At 40.3% G+C, this 18,684-nt stretch overlaps 1 protein-coding gene across 1 annotated transcript; it reads right to left on the bottom strand.

Moving 5' to 3' along the window:
• Positions 1-12,935: 12,935 nt before the first annotated feature.
• nr4a2a (nuclear receptor subfamily 4, group A, member 2a) lies at positions 12,936-18,162 on the bottom strand. Its single transcript, XM_031298961.2, has 8 exons — positions 17,998-18,162; positions 17,429-17,530; positions 16,350-17,215; positions 15,703-15,832; positions 15,356-15,519; positions 14,792-14,994; positions 14,447-14,625; positions 12,936-14,322 (listed from the first exon to the last, which is right to left on the bottom strand). Exons 3-8 carry the CDS (start codon positions 17,211-17,213, stop codon positions 14,066-14,068), a joined length of 1,797 nt encoding a protein of 598 aa, XP_031154821.1. The 5' UTR covers positions 17,214-17,215; positions 17,429-17,530; positions 17,998-18,162; the 3' UTR covers positions 12,936-14,065.
• Between the last annotated feature and the right edge of the window lie 522 nt (positions 18,163-18,684).

Raw genomic sequence — 18,684 nt, 5'->3', positions numbered from 1 at the left:
CATTTTTAGAATTAATTAGCCTCCAAAGTGATGCGGGGCTGTTAATAATGGAAATAAACTGGCAAATCATTCAAATTGATTATCTCAGTGCTAGTAATAGCATATTGAACACTAAATTGTCTGGTCATTTCTGGCTATATTTTTTCTTAGATTTTAAAGAGTACACTTAAATCCCAACAGTGTGCTGATGTTAATCAATCAAGAAGGAAAACACACAGTACATCTGATTGTTACTAACTTTTGATCAGCAAGTCTTTGACTACATGCCTTACATATACAGTATGTATTGTGGGGATGTAGTTTTTTAATTTAATTTTACAACTTTTTAGTAGCATTTTGACTTGCATTAATGATTTTTCTGAAGGACCTAAATGTATTGGTGCTTTGATAATTAGATGTATATTGTGATCAAATAATTGTATAACAAAACACAGCCATATGGAATATTTTAAACATAACAGAAATGTTCAAGGGCTACATGTCCAGAATCCTGAAAGTGTCAGAATGAGTGACTTGTTTTCGCAACGATTTAAAAGCAAATTTCCCCGCATACTGGAATGTTGCTCTCAGCTGCAGTGTAACATGACAATAGCCATGGAGAATGCACAACTGTTTGGTGAAAAATATGATCACCTGAATGGTGCAGACACCTGACCTTTTCTCAGTCTCCCTTAACATGTCCCTTCCATACAATCAGTGTGAGAGCGCCGCACAAGAAAGGCCAGTCCATTAAGAGAATATGCTAATTTTGCCATCCGCTCCTAATTGATGCCATTTTACCAAGTAAACAAGACTTCTGTCTACAATGGAGGTGTTTCTGCCAGTTAAAAGGATATTTCAGATCGGCTTTTTCCTGTAATTTTCTCTCTGAGAGCTACTGGTGTGCCATTATAGCAAATTATAAGTCTCTCCTTTTGAGGAGAGGTGCTATTCTTGCTGTGTTTTTTCCCCTCCTTAAAGGCCATCCACTATTTTTTGTCAGTCACTGGAGAATCTTCATTCACGTGAAAAGGTGTCAGTGCCTGACCGTTTGAGCATGATGACAGACACCCAGTAGAAGTGTGACTGACTGCCTGACACCATAGAGGTTTGTCAATGATGTCAACGGCACTCTGGCAGCTAACACAGTATTGTCCCAGACACTCTACAGGACAGCATCATAATATGGGATGTAGACAGGGCGTGATGTGTTATCTCCACAACCTCTCTCCCATCCTTCAGTCTTTACCACAGGCCATGACTGAAGGTCTATGAGGATCCCTGATGCGCCGAGTTGCCTAGATTCATCTTCCCTGTCAGCTACGTAATGCTGTATGAGCTTGTTCCTCCATTCAAGTAATGCTGATGAATCTGCTGTCCAGATGCCTTTTGCTCCACTTTGTTGAAACAGGGGGATAGACCCATTACAATGTACCTTTAGGTCGGACCATACATGATCATTTCTTCCCTTCTGCAAAATTGTTCTTTAGCAAAGAGGCTATCAAAGTGTGCGTGTGTATGTGTATGGGGAGAGGGGGAGGGGGGGGGGGTGCAGGCGCAGGCGAGGTTGACTGGCACTCAGTGCTAAGCTGTCTCTCTGAGGAAAGGGCTGTTTAAAAGGCAGGAGCTGGCAGCGGAGCAGACCTCTCAGCTCCCTGTCTAAATACTGCCTCTGTGTGACTGACAGCAAAGCAACAGCACACTGGCATTCTCCTTTCAGCCACTCAGCAACCCTTTAACAAAAAACCACAGGATTTAACATAAAAATCGGACCAGAGTGTCACCTAGTGTAATGCAGCACTGCTGCTCTCACTGCTTTTTAAATTATTTAACATGACAAGCTGTCCTTTTGTTGTTATTCTTGTGTATGTGATATGACCTTGTGGGTTTAAAAAAAAAGTGCTGTTGTAACATGAATTTATTAGGATGATTTGAATAATCAGGATAATGTGCAATTACAAAATACTTACCCTTCACATAGTTATACAGTATTGTTTCTGTTTCTAATGATATGAGCTTATTGAAACTGTTCCTGTATGCTTTGAATTCCTCTCCTTAGAAATGATACAAGTTAGCTTCATCTTTGATTTATTGTTATTTGGTTAGAGATTGACCTTTCTAAATTCAATTGTTAGATATATAAAATCTTCTTGTCCCATTCAAGGGGACAAACAAGAGTCATCAACAGGCAAAAAGAAGACATTGTAAATGTTGCAAAAGCTTAATAGCACAAAATTAACAATCTATATGGTTTTGTTGGATTAAATTAGAGGGATATCTTGCTATTTCATGATGCACTTAGGAATGACAAAGCACAGATTTAAGTATTGATTTTTTTGTTCCCATAACCAGATAAACAATATGTATATGTATGTATTTGCAGGGCAAATTGAATCAAAATGCACATATTACATTGAGGGCCCTGGAAGACTGACAGCAATTGAATTTGTCAGTCAAGAATTTAGTTAAAGAGTTAAAGACCTTTGATCTACCGGTGGGCAAAATGATACGAACCATCCACAGTAAAAGATATTTATGCCATTTTGCCTTTGTACTGTTGTGCTTATACACATGATTTTTTTAGATGCTCATTTAGTTCTGCAGTATGCATGGCTGTTTCAGTATTTCGACTCATGAATATATGAGTGTGTGTGTTTGTGCATGTTAGTTTGTATCTGTGTGTTTGTATGCGTGCATGTGCTTGTTTACATGCCTGTTTTTATCTATTCTTTATGCTGGTATGTGTATGTCTATGCATGCGTGGAAGTGTGAATGACTGTGTGTGTGGCAGGGCAAGTGTGAAGAGGATTGTCTCCAAGTGGCAGAGAGGCAGCAGAAGAGAGAACGATGGCTATGTTTGTGGATTAATAACTATTAATTCTCCTTTTGACTGTAATTGATGCTTAAATCTCCGCTCTCCACCTCCTCTCGGCAGACCTCTTGTCCCCCGTCAATTCTGTCCTTCTAATAAGGGCATTATTCCAAGGGATTTCATGCATTCTGATAAATCAAATTAGAAGGCCAGTGACTTAGATAGATTGCAGCAAGTAATTAGAGAATCCTCTCTGCCTTCCTCGCTGCCACTCATTTACAAGAGTCTTTGTTATCTACCTATCTGGGCGCAGCATGAGGCGGTGTGTGTTTGCATCACTTTTCCCTCTTAAAATTCCTCGCTTATGTCACTGGAGAGACAGATCCCAGACCATATCTTGTCCCCCAAGGTAGCACACCGTACAACGGACAGCGCAGTGGGACAGCCATTAATTGGAGCAACTTGGGTTGGTAAGTACCCATGTGTGTGTCAGTGACATGCAAGAACAAGGAGATGGGCTGACACATGGAGACAGGGGACACCCTAGGCTGGACCCCCCCCCCCCCCCCTCCACCCACACACACACACACACACCCACCCACCCACGTGCCCCCTCCTTTGCCCCTCGCCCTCTCTCCTTGCCTTCAGGAAACAGCACCATGTTCCTAAAACTGAGTCAATGGTCGCTAACCATGTCAGCTGAACAGCCTTGTTCACATGCCACAAATGTTGTGAGTGTGTGCATGTATCTGTTTGGAAAATGAATACAGTAATTGTGGTTACAGCGATGAAATAAGCTGCCCTTTCGTAAGTGAACTTTTATTCAAAATCCGTATTAGATTGTAACTAAGTACATTTACTCACGTACTGCACTTGAATACAAATTTGAGGTTCTTGTGCTTCACTTGAGGGTTTCCATTTTATGCTGCTTTACATGTATACTCCACTACAGTTAAGTGGGAATAGTTGTACTTTAGTTACTAGTCACTTTGCAGATTAAGATTTTACACTCAAAACATATAATGAGCTTATAAAAAAGGATACAATGTTATAGTTTAAACTTAAATGAGCTCCACTTCCACCTTCCTCCAATAATGTAACACTCACAGGGACCATATTTCTGCTTTATGAATACTTTTACTTTAAGTACTTTAGGTACAAAGGTACACTTTGCTAGTAAACCTTTGGTGCTTTTGCATGTTCACAGTGTGGCATTGCTACTGGTACTTAAGTAAAAGATTAAAATACTTCCTCCACCACTGGGATATTAAAATGAAATATTTGTCAAACGAAAGAGAGAAATCGCTCAATAGACAGGACCATCTGTGTACCTTACAATCATCTCACTGTCCAAAGTCCTGACAGCTGCACTTCCTCCTGATCTACCGTAACCCCTCTATGGTATTTTTCTTCCTTTCTTTTCCACTTACCCTGCACCCCTATCACAAACCAGTCTGACAGAGTTCACTTTTCTCCTTTTTAAAAGGATGAATGAAGATAAAAAGCAAAGTGAAATGGAGCACGAGAGGCATCACATGCTTTGATTCATGATGGCTAGGAGTTTGGCAGTTCTCTGCAGCCTGTCTGCTTGGCTGCCTGCTCGCCTGCCTGTCTGCTCCTTCCCAAGCACTCTAATGGAGAGCTGCAGTCTGCTCACAGTGACACCTTCAAGCCATCAGGAATGGCTGATTATGGTGCTAAATATTGATCTCTGCCTCACATGTGTCAAAATTCCCCCCACCCTTTAATTAGAATTTCCCCTCCGCGCCATACAGGAACTAACCGAATATATTAGAGGACTTCATGAGGAGGAGGGGAGTGCAGCTAGTGGGGCATAATTGTGACCTCTTGTCTTGTCTCTTCCCTCCTGAGTTTTGAGATGACTTCCAACTGTCTGTCTAATGCCCCCGGCCTCTGTGATAATCAGACTTATTTTTCTCGTCTTATCACAGTATGATCAGCCTGGCTCTCCTGTTCTCCATTCCCATTTCCACTGTCTTCTCCTCCTACCTCACCTCCTACCCTCTTTGCCTTGTCCTGTCCAGCCTATGGTTTTTAATTTAGCATGGACTGTTTAAGAAGGCTGTCTTAAAACACATTGGGTTTAGATTATGTTGATATGGTAAAAGAGTAAAGTACCTTCTATTTTGTGCACATATTCATGCATGTTGTATTTGATTAAAAAAAAGGTCCTTAAATAAGTATTCTGCTGGTTTAGCATAGCACTTTTATAGCATCGTCGGACTCACGATAGACAGAAGCATTCTTTTCTTTTTTTATAGGATCAAAATCAATGAAGCAAAACAAGAGTTATAGTCCTTTTTATTCCCTGCATTCTTCTTGCTTGTCAAAGTTCAGTCTAGTTCACATTCATAGTTAACAGTTTAGAATATTGAACTAAGTTTACGGTCCCAAAAAATGAGGTAGTTCATGTTTAATTTCTTCTGTTTCTTTTTTTTTAAATGAGCTGCTCCGAGCTATTCTTTTTCAGTAGAACATAGTCGTTAATGACGCTCACGTTTACATTTATTAGTTGCAAACGCATATGTTCAGTTTACCAAAAACGCTCTTTTAGCGCGTTCTTGCACAATACTGGTGGTTATTTTAGCCATGTTTAATGACGGATAAAGAAACGTTGTCGGTATCTACAGTACATGTAGCCACTCCCCCTGTCCAGCGCGCCTCGTGTGAGTAAGGCGAATAAAAACAAATGATCCTATGGTCAAACTCGTGCGAGTAACCCTAGGCCAAAATTTGCTTTGTGTCTGGTGTGAACACAGCACTACAGTAAGAAAAAAACATAAGATTGAACGATTTAAAATATGATTTTCTGTCAGGATACATCCAACATAAATAACTTGCCCCTATAGGAAAATCAACACACTGATAGTGCCACCGCAATACAGTGATCATGCACTGTTAGTAGATAGAAAAAATAAACATAACATATATTATTGCTTTGTGTTAAGATTTTAATATCCCTGTCTGGTGTTTGAAAGCATTCTGTGTCCTCAAATGTCTTTCTGACTTTTTAAAGCTTCTTCTCTGTCACAATTCATCATTTATGTTTCTCAATCAAACTATTGCATCCTACTGCTTGCCAGTTTTAAATCTATTTTTCACTGCAGCTGGTTCTGCTCAGGTGTCGCCTCTTTCTGGATTTTAGAGCACTAACATGCTACCTTCTTTCTAAATCATTTCCTGCACCTCTCTTCATCCTCTTTTCATATCTCCAGCTCTAAATCCAGGTTTTCCCCTTTTCCCAGCTCTCTTTTCCCTCTCCTCTCCTCTCCTCTCCTCTCCTCTCCTCTCCTCTCCTCTTTGGTTAGGGTTAGGTACTGGTAGTTATTACAGGACGCTGGTAGGCTTGCCGTCAGTTGCATTCTGGCGAGAGTCAAGTGCCACGAGGTGCCTTTTTCTATTTGTTTGTTTCATGCTACACTGCACCAGCCACTGACCTGTGGTAGCCATGTCGCGCAAGAGGGAGGCAGGTTCATCCAATCAAAGAACGGCTGAAAATTAACACTGATCTTTCCATTCTTGAAAAGGGACTGTGGCAAAAGGCAATTTCATGACCATAGTATGGATTCTGAATTCTTTTTACACTTTTTATTAATATGTGGCACAACTTTTCTTCTCTTTACATTTAGATGATTTAAATGTTTACACACTCACTTTATTGTACAAATTCATTTGAACAAAAACTGGGTTTAAATCCATCGTTCACTCACTGTTCGCCATTCGAAAATGTTTTTACACAAAACGTAATTTTTGAGACTCAATCTCAAAAAATGATGTTCTAATATCCCAGATTTGTTTTTTGTTTTTTGTTTTTTTCACAGTGAATTCAATCTGAACCCCTTGCAATTCGGTACATGCAATATTCATAGTTGATCCATTGACTGCTATTCAAGCGGGAACTATTTGAAGAGGGAAAGTTCATGTGCATTTTTGATGGATTGTGCATGTCTTCCCCTACTCTATATGGATAGAGAGCTTGTTTGAAGGTCAGTGATTCTCTTCAGTCAGAGTCTTCCCTACACACTCCTTTTTGGGAGGAAGAATATCTCCAGTCTTCACTCCATATTTTTCAAGTGCTTCTAGGATGACTAGGTTGGATGACCTTGAATCTTGGTGGAGATGAATCCCTTTGAACCTCTCCTCTCTTATTTTCTTGGGGAACTCTGTCATAAAGAAAGACAACGACCTTCCCCCGTGAGGTTTTTCATGTAAAATATCCACTTTCCTAAGATCCCAACCTTTTCATGTCTTAAGTATTTTCAGTTTTTCACTGTAGGCTATGTGTGTTGAGCTACATTTGCTACATTGCATTTGATGTACTTCTCTTCTGTGTGACAAGGTAATATGCGTCATGCTATTTATTAATTATTTTGTTTTCCACTGATCTCATATTATATCCTTCAGTTTTCATGTGTGCAATACGGAAAGGGATCAATATTTAAAAATGTGGTGTGTGTGTGTGTGTGTGTGTGTGTGTGTGTGTGTGTGTGTGTGTGTGTGTGTGTGTGTGTTAGCATGTAGGAACAAGGGGTTGAATGGGTTGAGTGGATCTTGAGAGCTGGCAGGTGCATTATTGCAGCAGGCTCTGCCTAGCTTGACATGTGTGTGTTCCTAATCTCCTAGTGATATGACAAAGCTGTGTGGGAGCCTGGGCTGGAACTCCTCTGTCTGTTGTGACACACACACACACACACACACACACACACACACACACACCACAACCCCCTCTCCCCTTCCCTTTTGTCCAACACACACGCACATCATATTCCCCTCTTGACCCCGCAAGAATCCACCACTCTACTATCTATTGGCATCTTCCTACTATAGATGTGTCTTATATGTGCTACAATTAATAAAACTATGTATTTTGGGGACATGTTATACATTTACTAGAGGAAAGAGCGTAGAGATAAACAGGAAATCGGGGAGAGAGAATTGGGTGAATCACATGCAACACCAGGGATGTCACAATTACACGGTTAGCACCTTAGACCCCTTTGCTACCAGATTACCCATGTACCCGTTTTTTACTGTAATCTGGATTGCTTTAATTCAGCAAGAATAAATGCAAAAGACTGAAAGGAACTCCTAACACTTAGCAGATGATAGAAGACCACACACACACACACACACACACACACACACACACACACACACATGCTCGCTCACTCCACTCACTCACTCACTCACTCACTCTCACACACACACACACACACACACACACACACACACACACACACACACACAGATTTGACTCAAAGACATGAACAGATTACATGTGCATGGGTGTGTTTAATATGTTTCACTTCACATGGAGCAGCGGCACAAACCATAACACAGGATGAGGGCATATTCTTGCAGGAACTGAGCCAGTGCATCTGACCATGTTGACATTTTACACAATCAGACAGACGAGGGGGGGCAGTCACATTGTCACAGTGTAAAATTGTAAATGGGGGAGAATATAAAAAGCAGTTAATGAGCAGAATGTGTTAGACTTTAGAAATTACAAATAACATCAATCTGGATGAATTGATTTGTAATAAAATTGTAATAAAATTGATAAACTCATGTAGATGTGGTTTTTGAGAAGAGCATGATTTTCCATCTTGCATGGTGATACCCCCACATGCGTCATCAAAACCAGATTCTTCTCCCGTGTGTTTTTACAGTTTTCTCCTCAGTCTCCTCCAGCCTCGCCCCAGAGACCCTAATGCATCATTTGAGGCTCATACAATTCACTGCTTCCCAAGCCACTGGCTCCTACCAGCCTGATAGAGGCATTTTTCGCTACTTAGAAGCGAAACACACGCGTGTGTCTGATCCCTTCCTCCTTAATATGTCCTCTATTACCATCAGGCATTTATGCCTGTTTTTTCTACCTCAGTAACCACTGAGCACAGGCTTCATTAAAACTAATTGAATCGGAAACATGTCTGCCCGAGGAAACATTAACTCTTTCTATAAAGGAAATTTCCGATTTCATTTTGTCAATAAGGTCAAAGGACTGAGCCTGTGTGTTCAATACTGATACATGCAATGCCCATAAACTTCAACTGTAGGGTTATTTAACTCGGCGTGTACTATCTATCAGCACTTAATGTACGATCCTAACTCTTGTAGTTTCTGGTGATGATATGATCATTTGTAAAAAATAAAAATAAAAATAAAAAAAAAAAATCCCCTACTTTTTTCTCCAAATCTGAAGCAGAAACCTGATAATTCCCCTCTCTAACACAATGTCCTGCCAATTTCATTGCATTATTAATTTCTTGTGGTTAGCATAATTGATTCTTGGTACAAGCATTGCATTAATGGTTTTAATGGTTTTACTTGACCACACTTGAAACAATAATTTGATGGCATCCGTCAGAAATCAATGTGCAATAACAGAGCATACACAGCTGTTTAATATGAAGTAAATATTTATGAGTGATCTGACTAGGCATCAAGTCCAGTCAATCTTCTTTGAAAGGATCTGTGCAAATGATTAACCTCATTTTACTGGTGCTGTCTGGGCTGGTAATGGCCATTAGAGCTAAGAAGGAGTGAGGCCTTTGATTTTTGGCTCCTCATCATTCACAGCTTGTCGCATCCCTTCATCCTTCATACATGGCTGCTGAATTGATTGTCTGTTTAGTCCTATGAATGATAAAGCTGCTCTGGGCCACAGGCTGAGAGGGACAGACACGGCTCACTTCCATCTATATGCAAGGTGGATTTCTTTTCCTGCCTCGCCACTTGGAAATCAGCTTTTTGCATTATTTATTGGACAATCATCAGCATTTCAATATGGTAAATCAAATAGTCACAGTAATATAACTATAGGCAGTCGTATCCAAAGGGCCATCATTCAACTCATTATTCATTCATTTTGTTTAGAGCTATAGTCGGAAGGACTCATGAGATTCATAAGTTGTGTAATCAACATGTTTTACTGCAGGCTCGCACAGCAGCCTGCCTGAACAGAGGAAAAGGTAACATGGAAGGAAGTGATTCTGAGTGTAGACTGCAGGCACTGAATAAGTAATAATTTACTTAGTAATAAGTAAAGAGTAGCAGAATTATTGAAAAGTGGCACATAAACAAGGACAGCTGACGAGACAGGTGGACTATAACCTCTTTGGGAAATGGCAACATGAAAACCAGAATAGCAACATGAAAACCAGAGTGCGCTGACATGCTGAAAAAGTCAGATGAATTTAATCACTTCAAAGAAAGTCTTATTAGCAAGCGTTCTAATAAGATTCTGACTCTGTACCTCAAAATAACTTTTAATGCCACTTACATAAAATGTAAAGAAAGATAACACTTAATTGTCATTTACTCTGGGCTTAATTCTATCCAAGTCAGAGAAAATGACATGTTGTGTCTGAAACTCATATGCTGAGTAAGAGAAGATCAGTGGGCTGCATTTAATCATGTAGTTTCACACAGATGTTTGTAGCATGCATATTTGTGCATCTTTATAATTCTCTCTATTCTCCGTATCATGTCAAACAGTTGCAAACAGTCTAGTAGCAGTTTGAGCAACAGTGAGTTATCGTCATTGGATGTCTGTCTAACAAGTTCTCATGTAGTGCAAAGGTGAAAGGTCAAGTCCTCTCCCACCATGGGGATCAGATGAGGTGAAGGTCTGGCTTATCTTGGCCTCCAAACATGGTAATTTACACATTAGACCTCCGGACTAAATCTTAATCACTGTCAAAATGCAAACCTTTTTTAGCAAAAACTGACAAAATTGCATATTAGAGTCAAAAGAAAGTAAATCCCTGTTTAGTTTTGTTGTTGGGAAATGGCTCTTGATGTTACCAAACACACCTACAGCAGAGCTGCAGCACTTTAAATCCATCAGCACCACATACGTGAACCTGTCAAATTGTATCACACAATTAGACAAAAGTGCAGCAATGTGCAGCTGTGCGTGCATCATACGATCCACGATAACCACAATGTGCACCGTGCGTGTGTGGTAGCATCTATTAGTGGTACTATAAATGTGAAGCAGCGTTCTCAGAAGCTGGGACTTATAATTTGATTCTCACTTTGTGTTGGCAGCAGATACACAGCCTCTGTTCTCCACCTTCACTTGCTGGCTTTGGTTTGTTGTTCTCTGTGCGGCAGCTGAAGACGAAGCAGAACAACTGGAGAATTACTTCTTTTGTCTCTGCTAACGCTGACACGATCATGTCTAACCTTCCACTGATGTCATGTGCGGGGAGGAAATTAGGCTCTTAATGAATTTAGACTCAAAGTCCTCCAGCACATATAATTATGCACAAACACTGACAGAAGTATTAGCTACTTGTGTCATGTGTTATTGTGTTGAGATAGACATGTTTAAAAGCTAACTGTACTTTGAGTCAATAGAGAGACCCTGTGACATTGTAATGCACCCTTTCAACAGATCTGCTAAATGTCAGCAAACTGGTTCTGAATGTAATCCCAATTTGCCTTGGAATTAGCACTTTACAGAGACGATCTAATTATTTAGACAATTTATTGCCTGCTGCTAATATCTCTCAAAATAAGATGTTCCCTTCATCTTGATCATGTCTTAAATGTGGAATCAGTGAGGATAAGTCCCAGACATGCCTCAGAGCCTGGCGTCACTTCTCTCTTCTGATGGACTGAAGCAGAGGGTTTGTGACAGCGGCACTGCTTCAACTCGTGCAGGCCAATCACTGCCGTTTCATATACATTTCTAAATGACTTTCATTTCTGCAGTTACACACTAAGACGCAGATTTAATGCGCAAATCTGCAAAGTGGCTTAAATTGTGGTTGTATGAGGGCGTTTAGTATTAAAGGATATAGCCTACAGTAGGACTTTTTATACTTGACTGGAATCAGAGGCGCGTAGCCGGACTCCCCGGGGGTTTGTGGGAGGTTGAGGGTAACAGGTTTACTGTTAAACTACAATAAAACAACTAGGTTACTTTGCCGGCTCCGGTAAAAAAACTTTTAAACGTAACTTAGAGAAAAGTGTGCCTGTGTGTGGCATCATCGTCGCATCTTTCTTGTGTACTTAGAATCCAAAATGACACCGCAAAGTGCAGCGCTGTGACGCACAATATAAAGCTGTGCTCCCTGTGCGCAACAGGATTTCACAATAAATGTGTTCTTTTTTTAGCTGCACACTGAGTGTGCCTTCTTTGTTATAGTAGGCTATAGGTAGTCCGCCTTTTATTGTGGGAAAACCGTTAGTCTAAGTTGTGGTCTGACTCGTCGGCAGGTAAAACCGGTTAACAGTTTACATGATAAAAGTGAAGGCAAATGAAGCGCCACAATTATCTCGTATAAACATTCAAATAATATAAAGGTCACATTTTTAATCCTTGACTATTAGGCAACAAGGAGTCCAGAAAGACAACCTTAAACTTTTATTTACATCAACTTTCGCACCAGCAAAGAGCATCCAGAGAAACAGACTGAATTATAAAATCCGATATTCTTTTTGAAATCGTTCGCTCAAAAATGTGATTTTATTTGGGATTCAAGCGGGAAAAAAAGTCCTATATTTAATCCGTTGTATCTTTTTTTCCTTTGTTAAATACAAATAGACATACGAGAATGAAAAGAGGTTTTAACAGCCTGCTGTGTTAATAATGTTTTTGTTTTTTTTACAATCTAAATATAAGAAATATCATGCAGGAGAAAACGTTAAAGTTTTCCCTAAATTAGAAGTGGTTTAAAATGTAATTTTGGATGACTGAAATGTTCGCTCAGTTTAGGGTTAAATTAAACGATTAGAATGGTCAAATAATAAATATATGCACATATATAGAGGATTTAAACTCAAGATAAAAAGGCCTGCGACTTATTCTTAGTCTTTAAATGCAATAACTTACTACAGGTTCACACAATTTCACATTAAGTTGAAGTTAGAAATTATTCAAATGATTGATTTTGTGCAAATAGGCCTGTAACCGCTGTTCACAATACTTAAGGAAATTAGAATAAAAAGTTTGAACCCAAAAATATGTGTCTCTCGTGCGAAAGTAGCTCCTTCTGGTCAGAGGTGTCTTAATTTAAAGAATACATTAATTTCAGAGAAATTGTTTAGCAAAGAATTGATTTAAAAGTTTTATTTGTAAACATTAAATATTTCTTTCTCTCTAAAGTTTTTTTTTAATTCGGCACCAAATGCGTTACAGAAGTTGTAAGTACATCATGATGTCAAAGATGTGTGCCTATATCACACACTCATGAACCTCTTGATATAAGATGGGAGTTTTTCCATTTCCAAAACGTGTTAAATTATAACTACTTAGACGTTTATAAGACATAAAACATAGACAACGTGCTCAGCATGAACTTGGATGGTTTGAAATCGTTTAAATTGCACCATGCTTAGTGTAGCTCTTGGCAATAGAAATAAATATATAGAAACGTTTATATTCAACAGCAACAATACTTACAGCACATACAAACAAGGAATGTCTGACAGTTTTACAAACACCATGGGTCCCTCATTTTCTATACAGATGAGATATTTTTCCACATATGCGTCATACATAAAAGGAGTGCCATAACTACGAATCTGTATCAAATCTAGCAGACTACATAGTGTCCGGTATATATTATATATAGACATCACCTCAGCAAGTGCCTATAAAAGAAAAGAAAAAGGGGGAAACAAGAAAAGAAAACTAGAACATGCGTTGTCTTTTCTGGATACTTTTTGGGATCCTGTCAGAAACACATAGGCACGAGTCAGAAAAGAAAAGAAAATTAAATCTTTTCATTATAACAAACTTTGTACACATGTTATAAACCGATGCATTGGAGGCATCACATAATCTATCATAATATACAGTGTGTGTTTGTGTGTGTGTGTGTGTGTGTGTGTGTGTGTGTGTGTGTGTCTCTGTGTGTGTGTTATGTGTGTTCATATATATAAATGGAATATATTACATATGAGTATGCTGAATCAGTAGAGCCGATGTTAAATAACAGTAAGTGATTGTAAAACCGGATTGACTTTGTTGACAATTTGTCCACCGGAGAGAAATTCCCCGTGATGATTCACTCGTTTGGCAATCAAAGTATTAAAAGGCCTACACAGCAATCACACTCTGTCTATTCCTCCTGTTATTCTTTTTTCATGAATCCTTACTCATAATAGGGTACTGTTGTTCTATTAGCCTACGGAGCTTGCAAATATTCAGAAATAATAACGTTCAAAATCTGTCAAGTCTGACTCACAAACAGTCTTTTGGAAGTTCTTCGAGGTCTCGCCATCGAGTCAGACTCAGAAAGGTAGGGTGTCGAGGAAAAGTTTGTCAATTATTGCTGGCGGAGGGACTAGATCTTCTAGTTTTAGGTAAAAGATACGCTGCAGACCTTGGGTACATAGTGTGCGCAGTTCAGGGAGCTTTCCCAAGAGTTTTGACAAGTAGTTGGGACGATTCAATCCACCGCCATTGAATGTCACTTGATCTTTGAGGCAGTTGACTATCTTGTTTTGGAGATCCTCGACTCTCTTGGGTTCCTTAAGCCCGTGTCGCTCTGAAATACAGAAGAAAAAAAGAACACCGATACATTATTTCCGATGCATTAACTTCCTATGTTATGCATAAATTGTAACGCAGGCAGACTAGAGTTTCCAAAGGAGTAGTCGCCTTTTACGCACCTGTTACCATCGCCAGAGCTGCGATACAGGAGAACGCTGAGATGTCTATGTTCATGCTCTGCAAGTTGGAAGAAAAGTCCACGATAGCGTCCACCCACTCTCCAAATCCACGGACGCACTGTAGCCTGTGTAACACCACTCCATTACAAAAAATAAGTTTGCCTTCCACTGGGTTGGACCTGCAATTAATAAGGAAATGCCATTGATTACGCTTGGCAATAAATGGGAATTTAAGAGCCTTCTTAATATTGGGCAGCTAATAAAACCCAAAGCAATGAAGCTTGAAGGAGCAGCTGATGATTATCTAAAGCCTGGATTGTTTTGTTTAATAATTAGGCGGCTTACCTGTACGCCAGCCGCAGGACAAAAAGTTCAAGGAAGGCGGATTCAAAGAGGAGATCTTGATCTTGCTTCGATAGGTCTGAAAAGCCGGGGATCTTCTCTGCCCAGCCCCGGATGATCTCCATGGAGCCCGTCAGGAGATCATAGAACTGCTGGATGTGCTGAGTGTTGTCTCCAGTCATTTGGTAGTCAGGGTTGGCCTGGAACTGGAATTTAATTTAAACAGCGCCTTAATGAGGTCCTTTAAAATATATAATCCGTGAAATTGCAAATGCCCATTTCCAAGAAGGAGAGGGTGCTTTTTCACTATTAAATTCATGTCTTCTTTTTATTAAGTTCTCTATTTCAACGCAATTTACCTTGGGAAAAATATGCCACATAAAAAGCCTGACAAAGTTAGGAATTCAGCGATGTATTACAGAAAACTTTTAAGGCAGTAAATTTTACCTAAAAGCAGGACTACATTAAAAAAGTCCGTCAATCTTCTTTTGTTTTCACCCGGAGTTGTCAACTTTTTTTCTTTGTAAGTGCTGTGTTTTATTTCTGTGATAGTGGTACTTTACTTACTCTGGAGTAGTCCAAAGCGGACATGGAGGGGTTGGAGTCCACATGGGTCCGAACAAGTGCGCTTATGAGGCTAACCGGCGGTGAGGGTGGGGAGGGCTCCTGTGGACTTTTGGGTTTGGATGGTAGGCGTCCTCTCCGACCTTTTAGATTATCCGTTCGGACAACTGCATTGGAAGAAATATATGCCATATAAATCGTTAATACGCAGTCCTGTTGTTGTGCGTAAATACTTTAATATGGTTTAAATAATAATCCAACACTCTATTACGCATAGGTTCCCCCAAGTATATCAGTGGGGAAATATAAACTACTGGTTTAAAATAATTGAATGCATGGCCTAAACATACCTTCTCTCACCATTCCGACGACAATGCACTTTTGGAAACGGCAGAACTGGCAACGATTTCTTCGGCGTTTGTCGACAGGGCAGTTTTTATTTGCTAAACACACGTACTTTGCATTTTTCTGAACGGTGCGCTGGAAAGAAAGAAAAAACATAATGTCACCCTGCAGGCCTATTTCCAAGGCTATATAACATGTAGAACACGGAATGTGGATTTCTGCACAAGTGATATAACATAAAAAAAATGAAAAGATGAAAACGATATAATATCTGTTTCATCTCTTGTTCGGGACTGCGCTGTATAAACCAACAAGAGGGAATAGGCCGACAGCAAATACACATTCGTGGTCTTTCATATTTTACTCATTCCTTTGAGATTAACTATGTGTGGATACAGATATGTTTGTCATATGAAGTTATTTTACGCACGTAAAAATAGGCGTGTAATATTTAGTGTAGCCCGCATTGAAAATGAAATTCTATTAGCTGTATGTTTAGGTTGTCTTATTATCATTATTATTATTATTATTATTATTTTAATAAATTGGGCAGATTACAACTCACAGGCGCCGTGAATAATAAGGAACACACGGTATATATTTCATATAATAACTGTAACACTGATTCATGGTTGCTGTCATGTCAGCCCACCTTGAAAAATCCTTTGCAGCCCTCGCAGGTTCTCACTCCATAATGCTGGCAGGCTGCGTTGTCCCCACATACTGCACACAGACCCTCGTTTGACGGAGATCCTCGGGACGGGGGCGATGGCACTTGGCTGTCCACCAGTTGGTGCCCGTGGCCGAGCTGCAGGGAGTGAGGAAAGGCCAGACCCGCCTGTTTCCGTATGGGCACCGCAAAGCTCTGGCCGTCCAGGCCGCGGTGCACGCCCGGGTTGTCGTGGTTCATGGAGACGTGCAGCGGCCCGTCGAACCGCATCTGACAGCTGGAAACAGGAGTACCGGGCGGGGACTGCTTGAAGGAGAAGAGCGACAGCCTTGACACCGGATTCTTGCGCTGGTCCATCATATGAGACGTGGCCGCAACATAGTTCTGGTGGAAACTGTGGAGGGAGCCAGGGTCCTCCCACATATGATTAGGCTGAACCTGGAAGTTTGGTGTACTCGGGGCATGGGGCGAGGAGGGTTTGAAGTACATAGGCCCAGAATGAGCCATCATTTCCTCCGACTGAGGTGGCAGGTGGCTCTGCTGATGGTAGTTGTGCATCTGGACGTCCTCTACCTTGATAGAGGACTGCTCTCCAGAGTGGGGCATCTGATACAGACAGGGCGGTTTAACGTCGTAACTAGTGTTATAGTTGTCCATGAATGTACTGAAACTTGGGAGAGAAGTAGTAGCTGTGATTTCAGTGTTGGTCAAGTCCATGCTAAACTTAACAAACTCAGGTGTTAAGAAGTCGCAGCTGTATTCTCCTGCGGTGTGGTAGCTGTAGCTCTGGGAAGCAGGACTAGCTCCTTGAGGTGATGATCCATACTGAGCCTGAACGCAGGGCATGGCTGTAAACCAAACCGGTAGAAACACATGAGAACTTCTGAAATAAATGTTCAAACCGTGAAGAAAGTTTTACAGTTTAATGTTTAATCTAATTTTACTCTAAACAGAAAACAGTAATAACAGTGCTTAACGTTAATGAGTAATTCTATAATAAAATAACTTGAAACAACACTACATCTGTGTTTTTTATTTGTAAATAAGTTTCCATATCCTACCTCAAGTCTTCTGACCGTTTTTCGGTGACACTTGAAATGGATATTGTCAGGAGTTGTACGGCTGACAGGATGCAAGAAAGCGGCTCTGTTCTGGATCTTCCCCTAATAAAACACATCACTTTGACATTTACTAGATTATAAAATAAAACAATATCTAAAATGACCACGACATCCCAGATAAAGACAGATTTAACCTATGCGCACAAACTGCAACCAATTTCTAATTACGCACAGCGTTTTGAAAAATGTCATGAAAAATGTTGAATGGATCCCGAGGAAAAACGTGCATATAGAAATTAAACAGCATAAATGGTCTTTTTCTTTTCTTACTATAAAGTGTGCGGTTGTTCGTGATGAACAGACCAACTTCGCGCACTTGACATTAGTGACAACTTGTCTAGAAAGCAGAAAGCTAAAAATAAATCTCGTGAAATAGCAGCAGCACAGTCTGAGTCAGACTGAGATTTGAATCATTTCAGTTTAACAGTGAAAACAGACTAAAAGAAAAAAAGTGGAGGTGCACCTTAAACGCACATGATGTTGCAAAGAAAGAGATGAGTGAATCTTACCTCTTTCACATCAGGATCGTGACTTTCAATCCATGCGATAAGCATGCAGGGGGTATTCATCAATTTCAGTAAAAGCTCCAAATCATGAGCGGCGGTACCCAACAATGCCAGGCAGACAGACCGTGTGACTCCGCGCACTGACAGCGACACCAGCTTCGACTACCCAGTCTGGCCAATGTGGCTTTGTTTATGTGAGCTCTGGATACAGTGGCCCACGTGTTTCACAGCGCGACGTCATCGGCGTCGACACTGACATGAACCAATCCGCTTGGGAACTTTCTCAAGCCCCAATTTTTCTGGCGAGTATGTGTTTGTCTTGTGGTATGTGTTCTATGTTGCTTCCCTCATGGACATTAGCAGAGATGTAGTGGAGGGTAAACCCTTCTGTGCTCAGTTCAGACACTTTTGTGTTTGCAGAGTACTTAAGTCCCGCTTGTTTTGGGCTGACATTAATCCGTGATTTATTTGTTATTATCACAGGTCTGCAAAGGAGACAGGTTATAATGAGCTGGTAGTTTCTGATTAACTTTTTTTCAGTACTGATGTTTTTCTTCAGGCCATGGTGTAATCACCTTTGTTTTATCCACCACAGCAACACACAGGACTGTTATTGTTTGGAAATGAGACATTTAATTTATTATAACGCAGATACAATAAAGGTAAACTTTCAGGTTGCAGCAAGCCAAC

Source organism: Sander lucioperca, chromosome 8 (assembly GCF_008315115.2).
Source record: "Sander lucioperca isolate FBNREF2018 chromosome 8, SLUC_FBN_1.2, whole genome shotgun sequence".
Classification (NCBI taxonomy): domain Eukaryota; kingdom Metazoa; phylum Chordata; class Actinopteri; order Perciformes; family Percidae; genus Sander; species Sander lucioperca.
Note: the sequence above shows the minus strand (reverse complement) of the source record. Positions and strands in the feature narration are given on the sequence as shown.

Excerpts from the sequence above, each read along its gene's own strand:
- nr4a2a (XM_031298961.2), bottom strand. The coding sequence starts at position 17,213 with ATGCCCTGCGTTCAGGCTCAGTATGGATCATCACCTCAAGGAGCTAGT. Across the intron at positions 14,626-14,791 it reads GTCCTGCGGCTGGCGTACAG|GTCCAACCCAGTGGAAGGCA; the intron begins GTAAGCCGCCTA and ends TATTAATTGCAG. Across the intron at positions 14,323-14,446 it reads AGCTCTGGCGATGGTAACAG|AGCGACACGGGCTTAAGGAA; the intron begins GTGCGTAAAAGG and ends TCTGTATTTCAG.